The sequence below is a fragment of the Mus pahari genome, chromosome 18, assembly GCF_900095145.1.
Source record: "Mus pahari chromosome 18, PAHARI_EIJ_v1.1, whole genome shotgun sequence".
NCBI lineage: Eukaryota > Metazoa > Chordata > Mammalia > Rodentia > Muridae > Mus > Mus pahari.
This window is the reverse complement of record NC_034607.1, coordinates 15,370,803-15,385,819: the sequence shown is the minus strand read 5'-3', so window position 1 is coordinate 15,385,819 and position 15,017 is coordinate 15,370,803. Positions and strand designations below refer to the sequence as shown.

The following is a 15,017-nucleotide window of genomic DNA, read 5'->3' as shown; positions in this document are numbered from 1 at the left end:
GGACAGGAGCCTGTGAGCTTTGTGAAGTCTCCCGTTTTATTGGCAGGTCCTCTCTTCTTGCTTGCTTTTTAACAAGGATTTATTTATTTTATGTGTATGGGTGTTTCGCCTGCATATGCAATGCCTGTGTGCCTGGTTCCCCCGCCTCCCCAAGGTCAGAAGATGAAATATGAACCCCTGGAAATGGAGTTATAGTTGGGTGCAGCAGAGCCTGGGTTTGTAACTCCGGTTCCTGGCACTCCAGTGCCCTCTTCTGAACCTGCACTCACAGGAGGACACAGACACAGACACATAATTAAAAATTTCAAATGTAGCAGTGAGGATCTGAAGAACTGAGTCAGTGAAGGGGTCTAGGTGCTCATCCATGGTTCAATTCCCAGCACCTACGTGGCCGCTCACAACCACCTGTGATTTCAGTCCCAGGGGATCCGCTGCCCCCTTCTGTCCTCCTTGTGCACAAGACATGTATAGGCAGAACACGTATACATAAAAAATAAAATAAACAAACCCATAAACAAGTAAATAAGTAGACTGTTTCAGAGAGAGGCAGACAGACAGAGGCAGACAGACAGACAGACAGACAGAGGAGGTAGGAAGAGTTGCTTGGGAGGACGAGCGCTCCTAGATGCAAACACAGTGGGTGCTCAGGGTATGCACACTATCTGAGAGGGCAATTTTGTGTGGGTTTGCAATTGCCTATACACAATCTTTTTGAGCTCACAGGGAGTGTAACAGTCAAACGGTGTGCATGGCTCCACGTGCAGGGCACACTGGGACCGTGCCCAGGCTCTGGGGACAAATGTCAAGGCTAAGCCGGTGGTATGACTATGGGTTGGGCAGCATGTGTGTGTGTGTCAGAGGATGTCCCCAAGACCCTCAGTCTAGGTGGTGCTGGAGCTGAGGGGGCCCGACTGGGCCCAGGAGGTATCCCTGGCTGTCAGTCCTGCCGTGGGTGGGGGCGTCCCCGCCAGTGGTGATTGAGCCTCTGCTCTCCCACCAGGCCTGCCAAAATACAGCAAGACAGGGTGTAATTACCAGCACTTACCGCGGCCATTACCCCCCTAGCTGCTGCGTGTGACACACGACCCGTCAGCCCAGCACTTGCACCATTAAGGGGCCTCATTAGCATCCCCGGCTCTGAAGCAAAATTACCCTCAGTGCTCACTTCAAGATGTCATCAATTTTAATTTAGGGCCCAAAGATAGTACAATGGGAAGGCCCTCCCTGGCCTGCCAGCACGCCATGTGAGCCATGTGAGCCAGAGGGGGAGGGGCTGCGGGGGAGCCAGGCCACAGAGGGCACTGAGGGAGAGGGACAGAGGCAGGCAGAAGAGAAAGCAGAGTCAAGGAAAAAGTCGCTCTTCCCCCAACAAAGAACTCGCCTAATGTAGAGCTTCCGTTGGTGCCCCATCAAAAGAGAATGGGGGGCAGTGAACCCCCCCCCAGGATGTCAACAAAGTTTAGTTCCCTTTACTCCCATTTTAATTCATATAGCAGCCTGAATTAGTTATATATTGCAATCTCATCACAGATGGGGAAACTAAGGCACAGAGTGACTCTGTCACGCAGCAAGCTGTGGCAGAGCCCACCGTTAAGAGCCGGTCTCATTGGCTTTGCTGTTTCTGGCCTTCCACCCAGATGTTGCCATGCCCCTGCCTCATGGAGTAAGTGCCACATGAGGTCAGGTCCTCACTCCACCCCTGCACTATAGGTGCCCCATACCTGGAGTGTTCCCTTCTTCCTCCTCCAGGGGGAGCGCTCCAGTCAGCTCACTCACGCCTTTCGCCTTTCAACTCACACTAGGGTCAGCACTCAGTGTCCGCCCAGCAGTTCCCTGGTGATATCCCTCTAGCCTCAGGCTCCCACTCTCCACTGCTCTAAGAAGACTAGCTGGGGCTCCAGGATGACTATGTCAGCCCGTCTCCCAGGGAATAAAGTGATGTCCTATGAAGGTTGGTTAAAAGGCTGTGTGACTAAAGACAGGGACAAACGTGGCCATGCTCCGGTCTCCCTGGGACAGAAGTCTTAGCTTCTCTTCACCAGCCCTGCAGCCCCAATGGGCACACCCCACACCCCATAATAGTTTCCTGACAGGAAGATCAAATGCCATATTGGCACTTCCCCGATGGAGGGTTGGTTTGTTTTCCAGATTACTTGGCTTAAAGGATGGATTGGGGGGGGGGGGGATGGTGTTTCTAGCCAGCTCTGCCTGGCTGTCCTTGGTCAGCATGCTCAGTTAAGATCTCCTACTCTGGGGCTGGTGAGATGGCTCAGTGGGTAAGAGCACCCGACTGCTCTTCCTGAAGGTCCAGAGTTCAAATCCCAGCAACCACATGGTGGCTCACAACCACCCGTAACAAGACCTGACACCCTCTTCTGGAGTGTCTGAAGATAGCTACAGTGTATTTACATATAATAAATAAATAAAATCTTTAAAAAAAAAATCTCCTACTCTATGGGCCTCAGTTTCCCTAAGTGTAAAGGGGAGTCCTCTAAGTCACATGGTGTGAGGCCTGATACCAAGAGCAGGGAGCAGGCTGAGGAGCAGGACAGAGCCAACCGCCACACCTGCAGGAGCCCTTCCGAGCTGTCTTCGTCCTCCCAGCCCCCACCTGGCTGGCTGAGAGGAGAGTGAAGGGCCCCAGTCACCAAGCCTGTGACAGGGTCCTCACAGCAGCCAGCTCACAGAAGACAGATCACTGCCTTAATCACTCTGGAAAAGAACCCCAAGCCGATATAATATTATAATTAATTAATTCACTAAAAAGGTATTAAATTTCTCTCCCCCCTGTGGATATCATCTGAATTCATTGACCTTTAGAAAAATCACCCTCTAATTGTAACCAGGTCCAAAAGCATTGGCGGTCCATCTCTTTTACATTAATAATATCTTCCAGGACCTGGCTCTGGCTGCTTAAATATTGTATAATTCCACTGTCCCCCTCAGAAAAGGCAGCAAAGAAGAAATGAGTTCAGAGGAGGGGGCTGGGGGGGGGACAGGGGCAGGACCATGGGTCTGGAGGCCCTGGAAGCCGGAAGGGCGTTAAAGGGGCTCTTTCCAGGTGGCCAGAGGGCTCAGAGGGCTCAGAGGGCAGGAGAGGAGACAGACTTTGAGGGAGGGCAAGGGACAGATGTTCCTGAAGTTAGGACTAGAAGTGTGTCTGTCTGTGTGTACCCCAGCATCTCACACCCTCAGCTCCTTAAAAGCTACAAAATGGCAAATGAAGAATCCAAATTGAAAAAAAAAAAAATGGTGGGAGTGGAGATACCAAGCAGGTCATCCTGAGGTCACAGTGTCCCTTACCCAGTTGTCCCTGTAGAAATCCAGAACTGACAACCAGGGAAGTGGGAGCAGCTGGTGTGGATGGACAGACAGACAGACAGACACAAGAACTTGGGGCCCGGGGGATGGGCAGTCACGCATATGCCTCAGCTCTGCCCGCTCAGCTCCTACTTTGGGTCCTCCCACATGGGACCCAAGAAAGCTATGGCTGCTAGGACCTCATCCCACCAGAGTTTGTCCCCGAGGCCTAAAGGGGGCTCCCTCACTGGAAGGGAACGGTTGGAGGGGCCATCTCTGCTTTACAGCACACAATGTCAGTCTGAATGAGATTTTACCCTGCAGAAGTTCTGAAAAGGTCACTCATCGTCTAAGGGTGAAGAACATAGTCCCCTTATTTAACTGGCAGTCAGAACCCCCAGCCTGACTCCCTTGCTAGTGCAGGTCAGGGTCTGGCCAGCCAGTCTCAGATACACATTTCTTCGCGGCTTGGATTTAGCCACAGGGGTGGACATCAGCAGCCCCAGGCAGGACGGAAGTCACTCAGGCTGTGTGGACTGCTCAGTCTTGAGACCGGCTCCTCAGACCTCTGTTGCCTGGGCCTGTGCGCCCTCGTGTGGGCAGAACCCCACTCACACCCTGGTCCTGACCCAGTGCCCAGGCGGCAGGCTGTGAACAAACCAAAAGAAGGACGCTCTGGGCCTTGGTGACAGGGGTTACTCGGGGTGTGTCTGGGGGCTTATATGAGGAAGTAGAAGACAGCTTCCCACCTCACTCCCCAGGGTGATGAAAATATCAGATCCAACAACACCTGAAGTGCTGGCACCAGACCCCATAAGCCCCAAACCCCAGTCTCCAGTTGACCTCAGGCAGAGTTCAGGGTTTACCCTGAGGGTCTCATGAGGGTAAGTCCCAGGCAATGGAGACCCGCAACTGGAAGGAGATATGGCCAGGCTAACTCAGGCTCTACAAGGTCAACCACACCTCCATCTGACCTTGATAGTAACCTTCAGATCAGACCTTCTCAACCACGCCGTCTGACCTCCTTTCTTTCTCTGAAGACTCATTGCTCCAATATTGATTTGATCTCTTGTTCTTCAAAGAGGAGAAAAATTTTAAATTCTTTTTAATTAGGCTCCTTTGGCCTTTTAGGGCCCTTTGAGGGGAAACCATTTTGGTCCCTGGCAAAAGAGTCTTGGAGACCGAGAAACTAATCAAAACCTCTAGAGACCCTGCCAGGTTACTTCCCCATCCAGGTACCTGGAGGAAAGTGGGTCCTGAATCTCACTAGCGAATAGTGCCAGCCAGGAAGGGGGCAGGGGGGGTGAACCCTAAGCTTTGACTTCCAGCCAGGGTCCTGTGCGCTCTCATCTGTTCCAAATGGGTCCACTTCCCATCGCCATAAGGATACAGCCTGGTCTCCAGCTGGTCCGTAGCTACCCACACAGGGAGGAATGTTGAGGGCTTCACTAGAACGCGGGCCAGCCACACACCCACCTCCACGGCTGTTCAGACCACAGCTGGAGGCATGGGTCCAGACCAGCATGGCTGCAGCGCCACCATGTGGCCTCAGTGAGACAATGCCCTCAGCCCCAGGCTGTCAAGGTTGTTTCTTTGGCCTCCGAATCCAAGAGAACCTCCTTCAGATCCTTCATGGATCACTTGAATTCTTGATCCAGGAAGGGGTCCACTGGGCTGCCCTCCCCACCCTCTCCCCCAGTCGTGGGCTGAGGACGCACCACAGAGCCAGGACAACATATTACAAAGCACAGTGTTTACTAAAGGCACAAAGTGGGAGGTCTGGGGGGTGGGGGTGCTCGCCACCCTGAACCCAGACTCCTCTTCTGGCCACCCCATCCTCATACCACCAGGGGAGAGCTGTTAGCACCAAATGGGGGTGGATGCCCCACTTGTGGGGGAGTTCAGGCTGAGGGCGACAGACTGGGTGCCATCTAGTCCCAGGAAATCAGGCCTGGGCACCCCCAGACCAGCTGCTGCCTCAGAGGTACTTGGACCTCCTTCTCCAAAATGTCCTTCACAGGAGAGCCCAGGCTCAGGAGAGGGGCTCCCCTAGCAGGGTTTCTTCTTATTTCTCTTCTGCCTCGCCCCTGTTCTTCCCCATCATAGTCATAGTACTGCCGCCAGAGGAGGGGGCCCTGAAGCCGAGGGGGAGGGCTCCTCCAGCCCCATCGGCTGCCAGGCAGGCACTAAGTCCAAACAGGGTGGGAGGGGAGCAGCCAAGGGGAAGGAGAGAGGCAGGGAAGGCGGCTACTTCACACCAAGTGCAGCCTGAAGGATGGGAGGGCTCTGCTCAGTCCTCCCAGCCCCCAGGCAACCCCTGCTCCTTGGCACAGGGGCAGCCAGCGTCACAGAACGTCACCCTCCTCCATGCTGAAGCTGCTCCGGCGGCTGCTGGCCTTGGAGGCCTCAGGAGACATGGTAGAAAAGAGGGGATCGGAGGCCAGGGGGAGCAGGGAGTCATCTAGGAGCATTAAGTCCAGATCCTTCTTGGACAGGTTGGGGAATGGGGAGCCGTGCTCTGTCCCCAGGGGATCGGGGTAGCCAGTGGGCCCCTCGTCGCCCCCACCCCCAAAGCTCAGGCCATGGCTGAAGTCCAGGTGATGGAACGGAGACTGTGGCTGGGCGGCCGCCGGCAGCGGAGCCTGGGGAGGGAGAGCCGGCATCGGCTCAGGGTCAGGGACCTCAGCCCCCAGCATCAGGGCCTCCCCTGGGCCGTCTTCACTGGGCAGCTCTTGCTTCACCACCTGCTGGGCCAGCTCAGCCATATTCACACCCGACGGCGAGGTGGTGGGAAGGCCGTGCACGCGGGCCTGCATCTCCAACTCCTGTTTGGATTGGACAGAAGGATGAGATAACACATGATAGCAGCCCAGGCTAGCCCTCCCTGTGGCTAGCCTGCACCACTTGCCCCATCTCCTGCGACTATCTCAGCTGGAGGAACAGAGAGCGGAGGGAGGGCAGTGTGAGCTTAGACTAAACTCTCCAGGCTACAAGTTACAGCTGGCTAGCGGTCATGAAGCCGCCATGACACACCCTGGCCAGTTCCCTCTCAGGATTTTAAACTGAGCTGGAGGGGTGGTGGTGGTGGTGGTGGTGGGAATGGAAATCATCAAAACGCATTTCCTGATCTAAGGTTGAGTTCTCATTCACCAAAGTTCAAGTTTTGGTAGGTGCAGAAATGACTTCTGTCACCCATCATGAACAATCTAATTTTAAAACCTGTGGGCCGCCGGGCAGTGGTAGCGCACGCCTTTAATCCCAGCACTTGGGAGGCAGAGGCAGGCGGGTTTCTGAGTTCGAGGCCAGCCTGGTCTACAGAGCCAGTGCTATACAGAGAAACCCTGTCTTAAAAAAACCAAAAGACAAAAACAAAACTTGTGGTCCACCAGGAATAGGCGCTGCGGTTCTGGCCGGGCCCTGGCCCTCAGGCCTTACTTCTTAAGTCGGCCCAGCTGCTGGTGATTCCCATCCCAGTGCTGCCTCCCAGACACCCAGGGCGGGGTAGTTAGTCCTGCTTCCTTAAGGTTAGGTGCTGTGTGTAGCATTGCCCAAGGATATGTGCACTGAAGTGACTGTAAGAGCGACCTGCAGAGTCTGGCATGAACCTGTAATCATAGCACTGGGGAGGCAGATGCAGGAGAGCCATAATTTCCAGGCCAGTCTGCTCAACAAAGAAAACCCCTGTCTCTCAAAAAAAAGAAAAAAATTTTTTGTTTGTTTTTAAAGTGGGGCAACACATATAGCTACATGGTTTTAAGAGAGTTAGACCTAGCTGGGTATGGAGGCGCACACCTTTAATCCCAGCACTCGGGAGGCAGAGGCAGGGGAATCTCTGTGAGTTTGAGGCCAGGTCTACAGAGCTAGTTCTAGGACAGTCAAGGCTACACAGAGAAACCCTGTCTTTGAATGAGAGAGAGACAGGCAGACAGACAGACAGACAGAGAGAAACAGAGACAGTGTCTGTCTGTGTCTGTGTGTGAGCACACGCGCTCATGTGTTAGATCTGTCTCACCTCCAGGGTGGATTGCAAAATGAGGGAGGGTCTCACAGAAGGGAACCTGCAGACATATGCTGCTTGAAGGAACTGGGGTTCACTTTTCATTGAGGCATCCTATGGTGACCAAGACAGCTTCCTTCCCTATGGGTGGCATTTCCATGTCTCTAGATGTTTATCCCCTGCCCTGGGGCCTGGGAGCCAGATCAGATCAGTGACAGCTACCCGAGGAAGGAGTCCAAAGTCTGGGTCAGACCTGGATGCGGAGCCAGAGCTGCTTGTTAGTCATCTCCAGGCGCCGCGAGTGGCTCTCCAGCTCCCGGGACTTCTGTAGGTCCTTCTGCATCCTCCGGATGTAATCCACAGAGGCCTTGAGGATGGTGCCCTTGTTCCAGCGCACGTCCCTGTGGCCACAACCAGGGGGAGTCAGAGGGCAAACCCAGAGGCCTGGCCAGGGCCCTCTCACCCCAGGCTTAGTTCAGAGTCCCAGTGTCCCCACCCTTGCCCATACCTAGCCTTGTGCAAATGTCCACAGAAATGCCAGCTCCTCACTAATCCTTGGGCTCAAGCAATCTGTCCACCCCATGTCCATCTTCCTGTCTTCAACTCTCCTGGCCAGCATCTCTCTCCTCTCCATCAGTCCATAGCTCTTCATACACTTTCCCAGTAAGGCCCCTTCTCCAGGAAGCCCCTTCCTTACCCCAAAACCTCCCTTCCTAACAGAAGCTGTCTTGTCACAGCAGGAGCAGCAACCTTCTCAAACATGCTGCCTCCATCACCAGCCTTAGCTGGTGGTGCCTACAGCTGCTGCCCTTAGCAACTGAGAGCTGGTGGTACCTACAGCTGCTGCCCTTAGCAACTGAGCTGCCCTTAGCAACTGAGAACTGGTGGTGCCTGCAGCTGCTGCCCAGCCCGGACCCTCAACTCCCTCGCTCCCTCCAGAAGCCTGCTCACAGGTCATTGGCCTTGGGGATCAGCATTCCCAGCTCCTTGATCCGGTCATTGATGTTGAACCTGCGTCTTCTCTCAACTACAGTTTAAGCAAGATTCCAGAGGGCACGGTTAGAAAGGTAGGACCCCCACCTAAGAAACCCCCCCCAACCCAAACTGGACACCCCATAGAAAATCTGTTTAGAATATGAAGCACCCAAGACCCGGTGTAGTGGCCATGCATTGAATTCCAGTGCTTGGGAGGCAGATCTCTGAGTTCTAGGTCAGCCCGGGCTCTACAGTGAGTTCCAAGGCAACCTGGAGCCGGATGTGGTGGGGCACGCCTTTAATCCCAGCACTTGGGAGGCAGAGGCAGGTGGATTTCTGAGTTCGAGGCTAGCCTGGTCTACAGAGTGAGTTCCAGGACAGCCAGGACTACACAGAGAAACCAAGGCAACCTGGGCTACTTAGAGACCCTTTCTCAAAACAAAACGAAACAAAAGAGAGATCTCTGAAAGTTGAGGAGGGTCTGGGTGCAATCTAATCAGGGGGTGGGGTCAGGAAACCAGTTTGGCCACTAGGGAGAGAGTTGCTGGGGCGACCTCCTTCACTCCTAGTGCCCCAGGCTCTGAAGACTGCACTCAGATAGCCTGGAAAATTCTGAGCGCTGCTTCCAGAAGCCCCTCCCACTTTCCTAAAAAGCCTGGAAGGAGTGGGGGAGGTTCACAGCCTTGGAGCCACGGGTGTCCCAAGCTAGGGACACTGGTAAGGGGGGGCTGGGCTGAGGCAGGGGGCTGGCTCCCCAGCCTAGGTGAGCAGAAGGAGGGCCCAGCACTACTCACTTAGGTTGTGATTGTCTTTCTTCTGCCGTTCCTTGGCCAGGGCCCGGCTCTCAGCATCTGGAAGCCAGAGAAACAAAGAGGTGGTGAGAGAGAAGGGAGAGAGGGAAAAGGGAAGCGGGGTGGGGTGGGGGGACCCCAGAGGTACAGGGAAGAGGACGGTACCTGTTAGCTCTCGCTTCTGAGTCAGGTCGGCAGGGCAGGAGCTGCTGGTGACACCCACCATAGAGGCTGTGACCTGGGGGTCACCGCTGTACACGTTCAGGTGGCTGCTAGACAGGGGCAGCTGTGAGGGAAGGGGCGGAGGAGCGCCTGGTGAGTCCTTACCTGAACCCATGGTCCCAGAGCAAACGGGAAAGTCACCCCTGAGCCTCTTCTCCAGGATGCAGTGTGCACGGCTCCCTCCACAGAGAAAAGAGCAGCTCCTCACAGCCCTGCCCTCGGTAGCCCCCGGCCAGGGCGAGGACCGGAGGAACCCAAGGGATCAGGCTCTTTTTTTGTACACGTCCTAGGGAGGGGCTCAATGAGCCTTGGAGTTTCTGCAAGGTTCCCAGTGTGTGGAATTCAACAGGGCAGGCGCAAGGTCTGCCGGGTCCTACCTACCACAGAGCCAGGCAAGAGAGCCTGCCACTGGCCTACACAGCCACTGCATAGACAGGAGCCACTGATTCCTGGGCAGTCACCCGGCAGTGTCACCAGGGCAGAAGGGGCTGAAGACTGCCTGCCTCCTCCTGGCTCTCTCTCCGTGAGCATGGGTTTGAGGAACCAAACCGAGGTCCTCTGAAAGCAATCTGACCTGTTATCCACTGCGCCATCTCACCAACCCCTCCCTCTTTTTGTCCCTTCTAATCTTCCTATGACCCTGTGGGTAGATAGTATCACCCCCTGTTTGCAACTGAGGGGGGGTGAGGGGGAAGGGGGAGGTCAGAATCGCGGTGGGACTTCCCAAGGTCATGACAGAAACCTCAGGTTTCCTGATACCAAACCTGGTTCATCTGCTATCTATGCCTCCCCTCCCCCACCAAGCCAATGAGACCCAGAGAATAATCAGACAGACGAGACTGTCCTGTGGAAGGGTCCTGTGGTCACAGAAATGCACCTGCCTCTGCCCAGCTCTGCCTCCCAAGTACCCCCAGTAGGTCTTGACTCAGTTCTACTTTGCACCCTGAGTCCCCCGTCTCAGTATTCGAAGGAGGTGACTGTTGCCTCCACAGAGACACCAGCTCTGCCTTGAGAACTCTCCCCAGCCAGGGATCTGTGTGTGCCGTCCCCCTCCCGTCCAGCCCAAAAAGTACCGTGTTAGGCATCTGCATTTCGGGGTTGATGTAGCCCAGCACGCTGTCCAGGCGCATAATGTTGTCGATGACATCATCAAACTAGAAGAGAGAAACGACCATCTGGGGTCGGCCCACCTGGAGAGGGGCAGCTGCCCCCCCTGCCGCAGCACCACCTCACCCAACCTGCTCATCTGGAGGAGGAGGAGGAAATGGACCAGAGAAGGGTCCTGGACAGGGAGTTCCTGACACACCTTCCCGGGCTGGGAGAGCACTTCTTCTGTGAGTCCGCCCTGCCCCCAGCAGAGTTGCAAGAAGATAGTAACTCTACTCAGACTAGGGCGGCTGAGTCTCCCTCAGGCTAGAGGCCCATAAAGAGACACCCCCAGGTCTGCCATGAGGACCAGGCTATTTCCAGACAACTGACACCAAGCCGGAACCCCCACCCCCCCACCCCCCACTCACCTCTTTCTCAGGGTTGGAGCTGATATGCAACATGGCCATGGGGCTGTTGGGAGCACTGTTGCCAGCCGAGGTGGACAGTACGTGTCCAGCCCGCACCCCAGGGGATGCTGCTGGGGCAGGCTTCGGGGAGCCTTGGGCTGGGCTCACGTGGGCAGCAAACTTGTTCCCGTAGGTTTCGGACAGATACTCCCGGACCTTCTGATGCTGGGACTGTTGCAGGTGGTAGGAGGTGGGGTTCTCCAGGTAGGACTGCACCTGGGGAGGGGGAAGGCACAGCTGTGGAGGGGGCTGGGACTCCTCTACAGGGAGCAGGGATGGAAGAGGCAGGGGCCTTACCTTCAGCACCTCCCCCGGCACAGGCGGGGGCGACTGGAAGTGGACCGGGGTGTTGATGGCTGGGGTGGGGGGCCCTCCCAGTTGCTGCTGTTGTTGCTGCTGCTGCTGTTGCATGTAATGCATGACGGCCTGCTGCTGCATGCGCTCTCGCTGCTCCTCCTGCTGGGCCTGCTCCCGCATGAGCTGCATGCGCAGCCCGATGCGTGACGCCATGGCAGCTGTTGGTTCCGGCTCCCTGTAGTCGAGGGGAGACAGGCCCATGAAGTATTCATCATCTTCGTAGTCTTTAAGCGCGGGCTGGCATAAGTACGGTTGCTCCCATTGTGCGCAAGGAGAAACTGAGTCCGGGCAGAAGGGATTTGCCCAAGACCACTGAGCGAGCTGAGCCATGAACCCAAGTTCCCTGAGTTTTTAGACCAGAGGCGAGCACTGTCCTTCGGTGACTACAGGAGTCCACCTGACCCCTCACTGTCACATCCACATCCTGAGTATTTCATACCTGGCCTCTGCTCCGTCCTCCTCTCCCGCCCCTCCCCAGGCCAGCCTGCACCACGCCTCCTCAGGGCCTGAGGAGCCTCCAGATGCTCCTCCGCGCTCCTCCCCCACCATCTGCTCACAGTAGCTCCATCATCCTGTTAGTTCCTGCCCTGCTGTCTGCTCCCAACTCTCCATAGCTCCCAGTTCATCGGAACAAAAGCCTAAATCCTTAAACCCAACCTAAATGGTCCTCTGTAATCTGCTGCACCCTCATGGTCCCCCATAGACCTCCCGCCCCAACACACGCTTCTCTCCCTGTGATCCCTGCTCCAACCACACCCCCAGCCTTAAACTATCCTTCAAACACTCCAGGCATGCTTTCTCTGCCTCCCCCACCCCCTACTCTGCCTTTGCACTTGCTGTCGCCTCCACCTGGAATGTTCTCTCCACAGATACCATCAAGGCTCACTTCTTCACCTCCTCCGAGAGACTCTAATGTCACCTCAGAGTGTCATTTCGGGACCACTGTGCTAAAATGGCATACCCCCACCACCTTGCTTCTCTATATCAGATGCCACCATCTAGGACAGAACATTTTTTGCTTCTTATTACGTTTGTTATTGTTATTCGATGTCTGTCCCTTACTAGGAATGCAAGTCCCCTGAGGGGACACATTTCATCTGTTTGTTTACTGCTAAACCTTAGGCCTCTAGCCGTTGGGCCATGGGAGACAGAAAGAAGCCAAAGCGTGAAACAAATGAGAATGGATATTATCCATGAACCAGGCTCTGGAGATGTACCCTGCCCCTGGTTCCTGGATCCCAAAGTCTGCGAGAGAAAAGGAGGCCCACAGGTAGAGAAGACCTGTGCAGAAGGAAGAACCACCTTGGGACTCCTCACTGCTCGGAGCTCAGAGCTTGACCCACTGTGGGAAGGTGTGGCTGAGGCCCCGGACCAAGGCTGAAGGGGGGCAGGGTGAGGTAGAATGAGTCCAGTGACTTGGCCTGCTCTGTCTCTAGCTCACTGAGTGACAGGAGCCAAGTCCCTTCCCCTCTCTAGGCCACAAAGGAAAGAACAGAACCCAGTGACTTCTCAGGGACAGCCCAAGACTGATAGGCACTGGCCTGGCTACGGTATCTGAGTCCATGACAGTACAGTTAGAGGCTAGAAGGATTTGGCAAGACATGAATGACTTCATGGTTGAGCAACGGCTTCCCCATAGGGCTGCTGGAGCAGAGTGTTCATTCTTTGTTGTGTGACCTTGGGCAAGCTATAATCCTGGAGCCTCAGTTTATCTTCCTCTGCATTCAGTAAAAACTGGTGGCTTTGTGTAGTGCCTGGCAGTCTGAGTACACGAGACTGGTACAATCTAGCTAGAGTCTTCAAACCGTCATCCAAGGCCTCCATCAGCCCTGTTTGGAGGCCCTTGCTCAACTACAAACCATGGTCTTTCATAAAGAAGGGAAAACAGAGGCACAGTGCAGGACAAAGCTAGGACCCCACCCCAGGTATCTGGTCTACCCCACGCTGGGGAGGGGAGGCCTGGGGGCTGGGACATCTGGTCTACCCCATGCTGGGGAGGGGAGGCCTGGGGGCCAGAGTTGTTCCCAGTTGTGTAACTGGTTGATCCAGGGCCAGGAGTGGAGGCCAGGTCCCAGATCTGCAATCAAGACTCCAGCCACTATCTAAGCAGCTCTGTAATGGAGTGAGACTACCCACTGTCCTGTGTGTCCTGCAGCACGCATAGGGCAGCACTGCATCTTCTCTCATCCTCTGCCCAGTGAAGGGGCCTGAGCAGCCCATGCTCTACAGGGAAGCCCCCAACAACCCAGGCAATGACAACCTGCCCTTCCCCCATCCTGTAGCAGCCACCAGCTGCAGCCTCCACCCCCCTCCCACGACCCCTTCTCTAGCTCCTACAGAGCGGTGTCCCTGTCTCCACGCCACACCCTCTCAATCACACGGGCAAACAGACCCCTAGCTCTGACCAGATGCGGCCCCACGCATCTACTCACACAGCCCAAAGCCTCCCCTCCGTGGACAATTCAACTTCAGATGGCCAGTGGGGGCCAAGGCGCCTGGCCGTGCCAGCCGGCTCAGGGAGGGCTAGGGAGAAGGAGTCCCTTGTTCCCTTGACAAAGAGTTGGCCTGGCTACCTCAAGGATCCGCTAGGGCCCACTAGGCCTCCCCGCTCTGGCTGCATCAGCCTCAGCTCTCTGTCTGTAAAATGGGCATGGGAATGCACCCCCTCCCCTGGGAGCATCCTGGCAGGTAGTGTAAACAGTGAACGTTGACTGCTGAGTGTCAGTGACCACTGAGAGGGAAGGCAGGCAGAAAACACTTTTCTGCTCCCTGGTACCTCCTGGGCAGAGCTATGCACCCCATATTCCTGATGGCAAATCTCTAGCCTCCCTTACTGGGCTTGGGAGAATGGGGGAGGGTCAAAGGCTACTGAGGACTGGGGAGGAGAGAGCCTGTATGCTGATCAGCCTCAGTGCCTTCCAGCCAGGATGAGCCAAGACACAGGGAATTTCCAAAGTCTATGTCCCCCCCCAAAGCCTGGAAAGGGCCCACTGCGAAAGCCCAGCAGCAAGGGACCCATGGTGGCGCCACTGTGTACAGGTACCAGGACAGAATTGTCTCCTGCCTCCTACCTCGGACACTACCAACTCCTAAGGGGAAGGCTCAGTGGTCCTAGACAGTCTCTGCCTCTCCCAGTGGCACTGCCAACCCCATCTGCATACCAGGACCCATCTGGTACTTCCGACTGACACAGGGATTAGGGTGCCTAGCTTTCTTGATCCCCGTAAAGCAAACCAATCAAAGCGCTTCCGGGGCTGGGTGTGGCGCCACACAACTTTCATCCCTGCACTGGGGAGGCAGAGGCAGGCAGATCTCTGTAAATTGAAAGGCCAGCCTGGTCTACAGAGTGAGTTCCAGGGCAATTAAAGTTACATAGTAAAAAAAGTGTCTTCGCGGTGAGGGGAGAGAATGTGGGGAATGCGCCCTGCAGGCACTCAGCAACTAGAAGAGAGGGTCCCTGTACCCTCTGGTTTCACTGGCCCACCAGCATAGGGACTTCCCTAACCAGTCATTTACACTGGAGTATGAACCAGCCCGGTAGAGCTTTTCCTAAGGAGATGAGTGGAAGTCAGGACAGGAGAACAGAGAACATGTCAGTGGAAAGTCTTGGATCCAGGAAAGGAGATATCAAAGATAGACCATGAAGAAGAAAGAAGGAGGGGAAGCCGGGCGTGGTGGCGCACGCCTTTAATCCCACCACTCGGGGGCTGGTGAGATGGCTCAGTGGGTAAGAGCACCCGACTGCTTTTCCAAAGGTCCAGAGTTCAAATCCCAGCAACCACATGGTGGCTCATAACCACCCGTAACAAGATCTGACTC

At 55.4% G+C, this 15,017-nt stretch overlaps 1 protein-coding gene across 4 annotated transcripts in view; it reads right to left on the bottom strand.

Annotated features, from left to right (window-relative positions):
* Nucleotides 1-5,038: 5,038 nt before the first annotated feature.
* Tfeb (transcription factor EB) overlaps nucleotides 5,039-15,017 on the bottom strand; it is a 56,476-nt gene continuing 46,497 nt past the window's right edge. For 3 of the 4 annotated variants that reach the window (XM_021217635.1, XM_029531432.1, XM_029531433.1), the window contains exons 2-9: nucleotides 11,139-11,373; nucleotides 10,803-11,057; nucleotides 10,359-10,439; nucleotides 9,229-9,349; nucleotides 9,067-9,123; nucleotides 8,249-8,324; nucleotides 7,551-7,698; nucleotides 5,039-6,125 (exon numbers count right to left, since the gene is read on the bottom strand). In XM_021217635.1, the coding sequence (XP_021073294.1) occupies nucleotides 5,646-6,125; nucleotides 7,551-7,698; nucleotides 8,249-8,324; nucleotides 9,067-9,123; nucleotides 9,229-9,349; nucleotides 10,359-10,439; nucleotides 10,803-11,057; nucleotides 11,139-11,351 (1,431 nt within the window). In that variant the 5' untranslated portion in view covers nucleotides 11,352-11,373 and the 3' untranslated portion in view covers nucleotides 5,039-5,645. Of the gene's footprint in view, nucleotides 6,126-7,550; nucleotides 7,699-8,248; nucleotides 8,325-9,066; nucleotides 9,124-9,228; nucleotides 9,350-10,358; nucleotides 10,440-10,802; nucleotides 11,058-11,138; nucleotides 11,529-15,017 lie in introns of those variants that run through there. The other variant, XM_021217633.2, reaches the window with a different exon arrangement.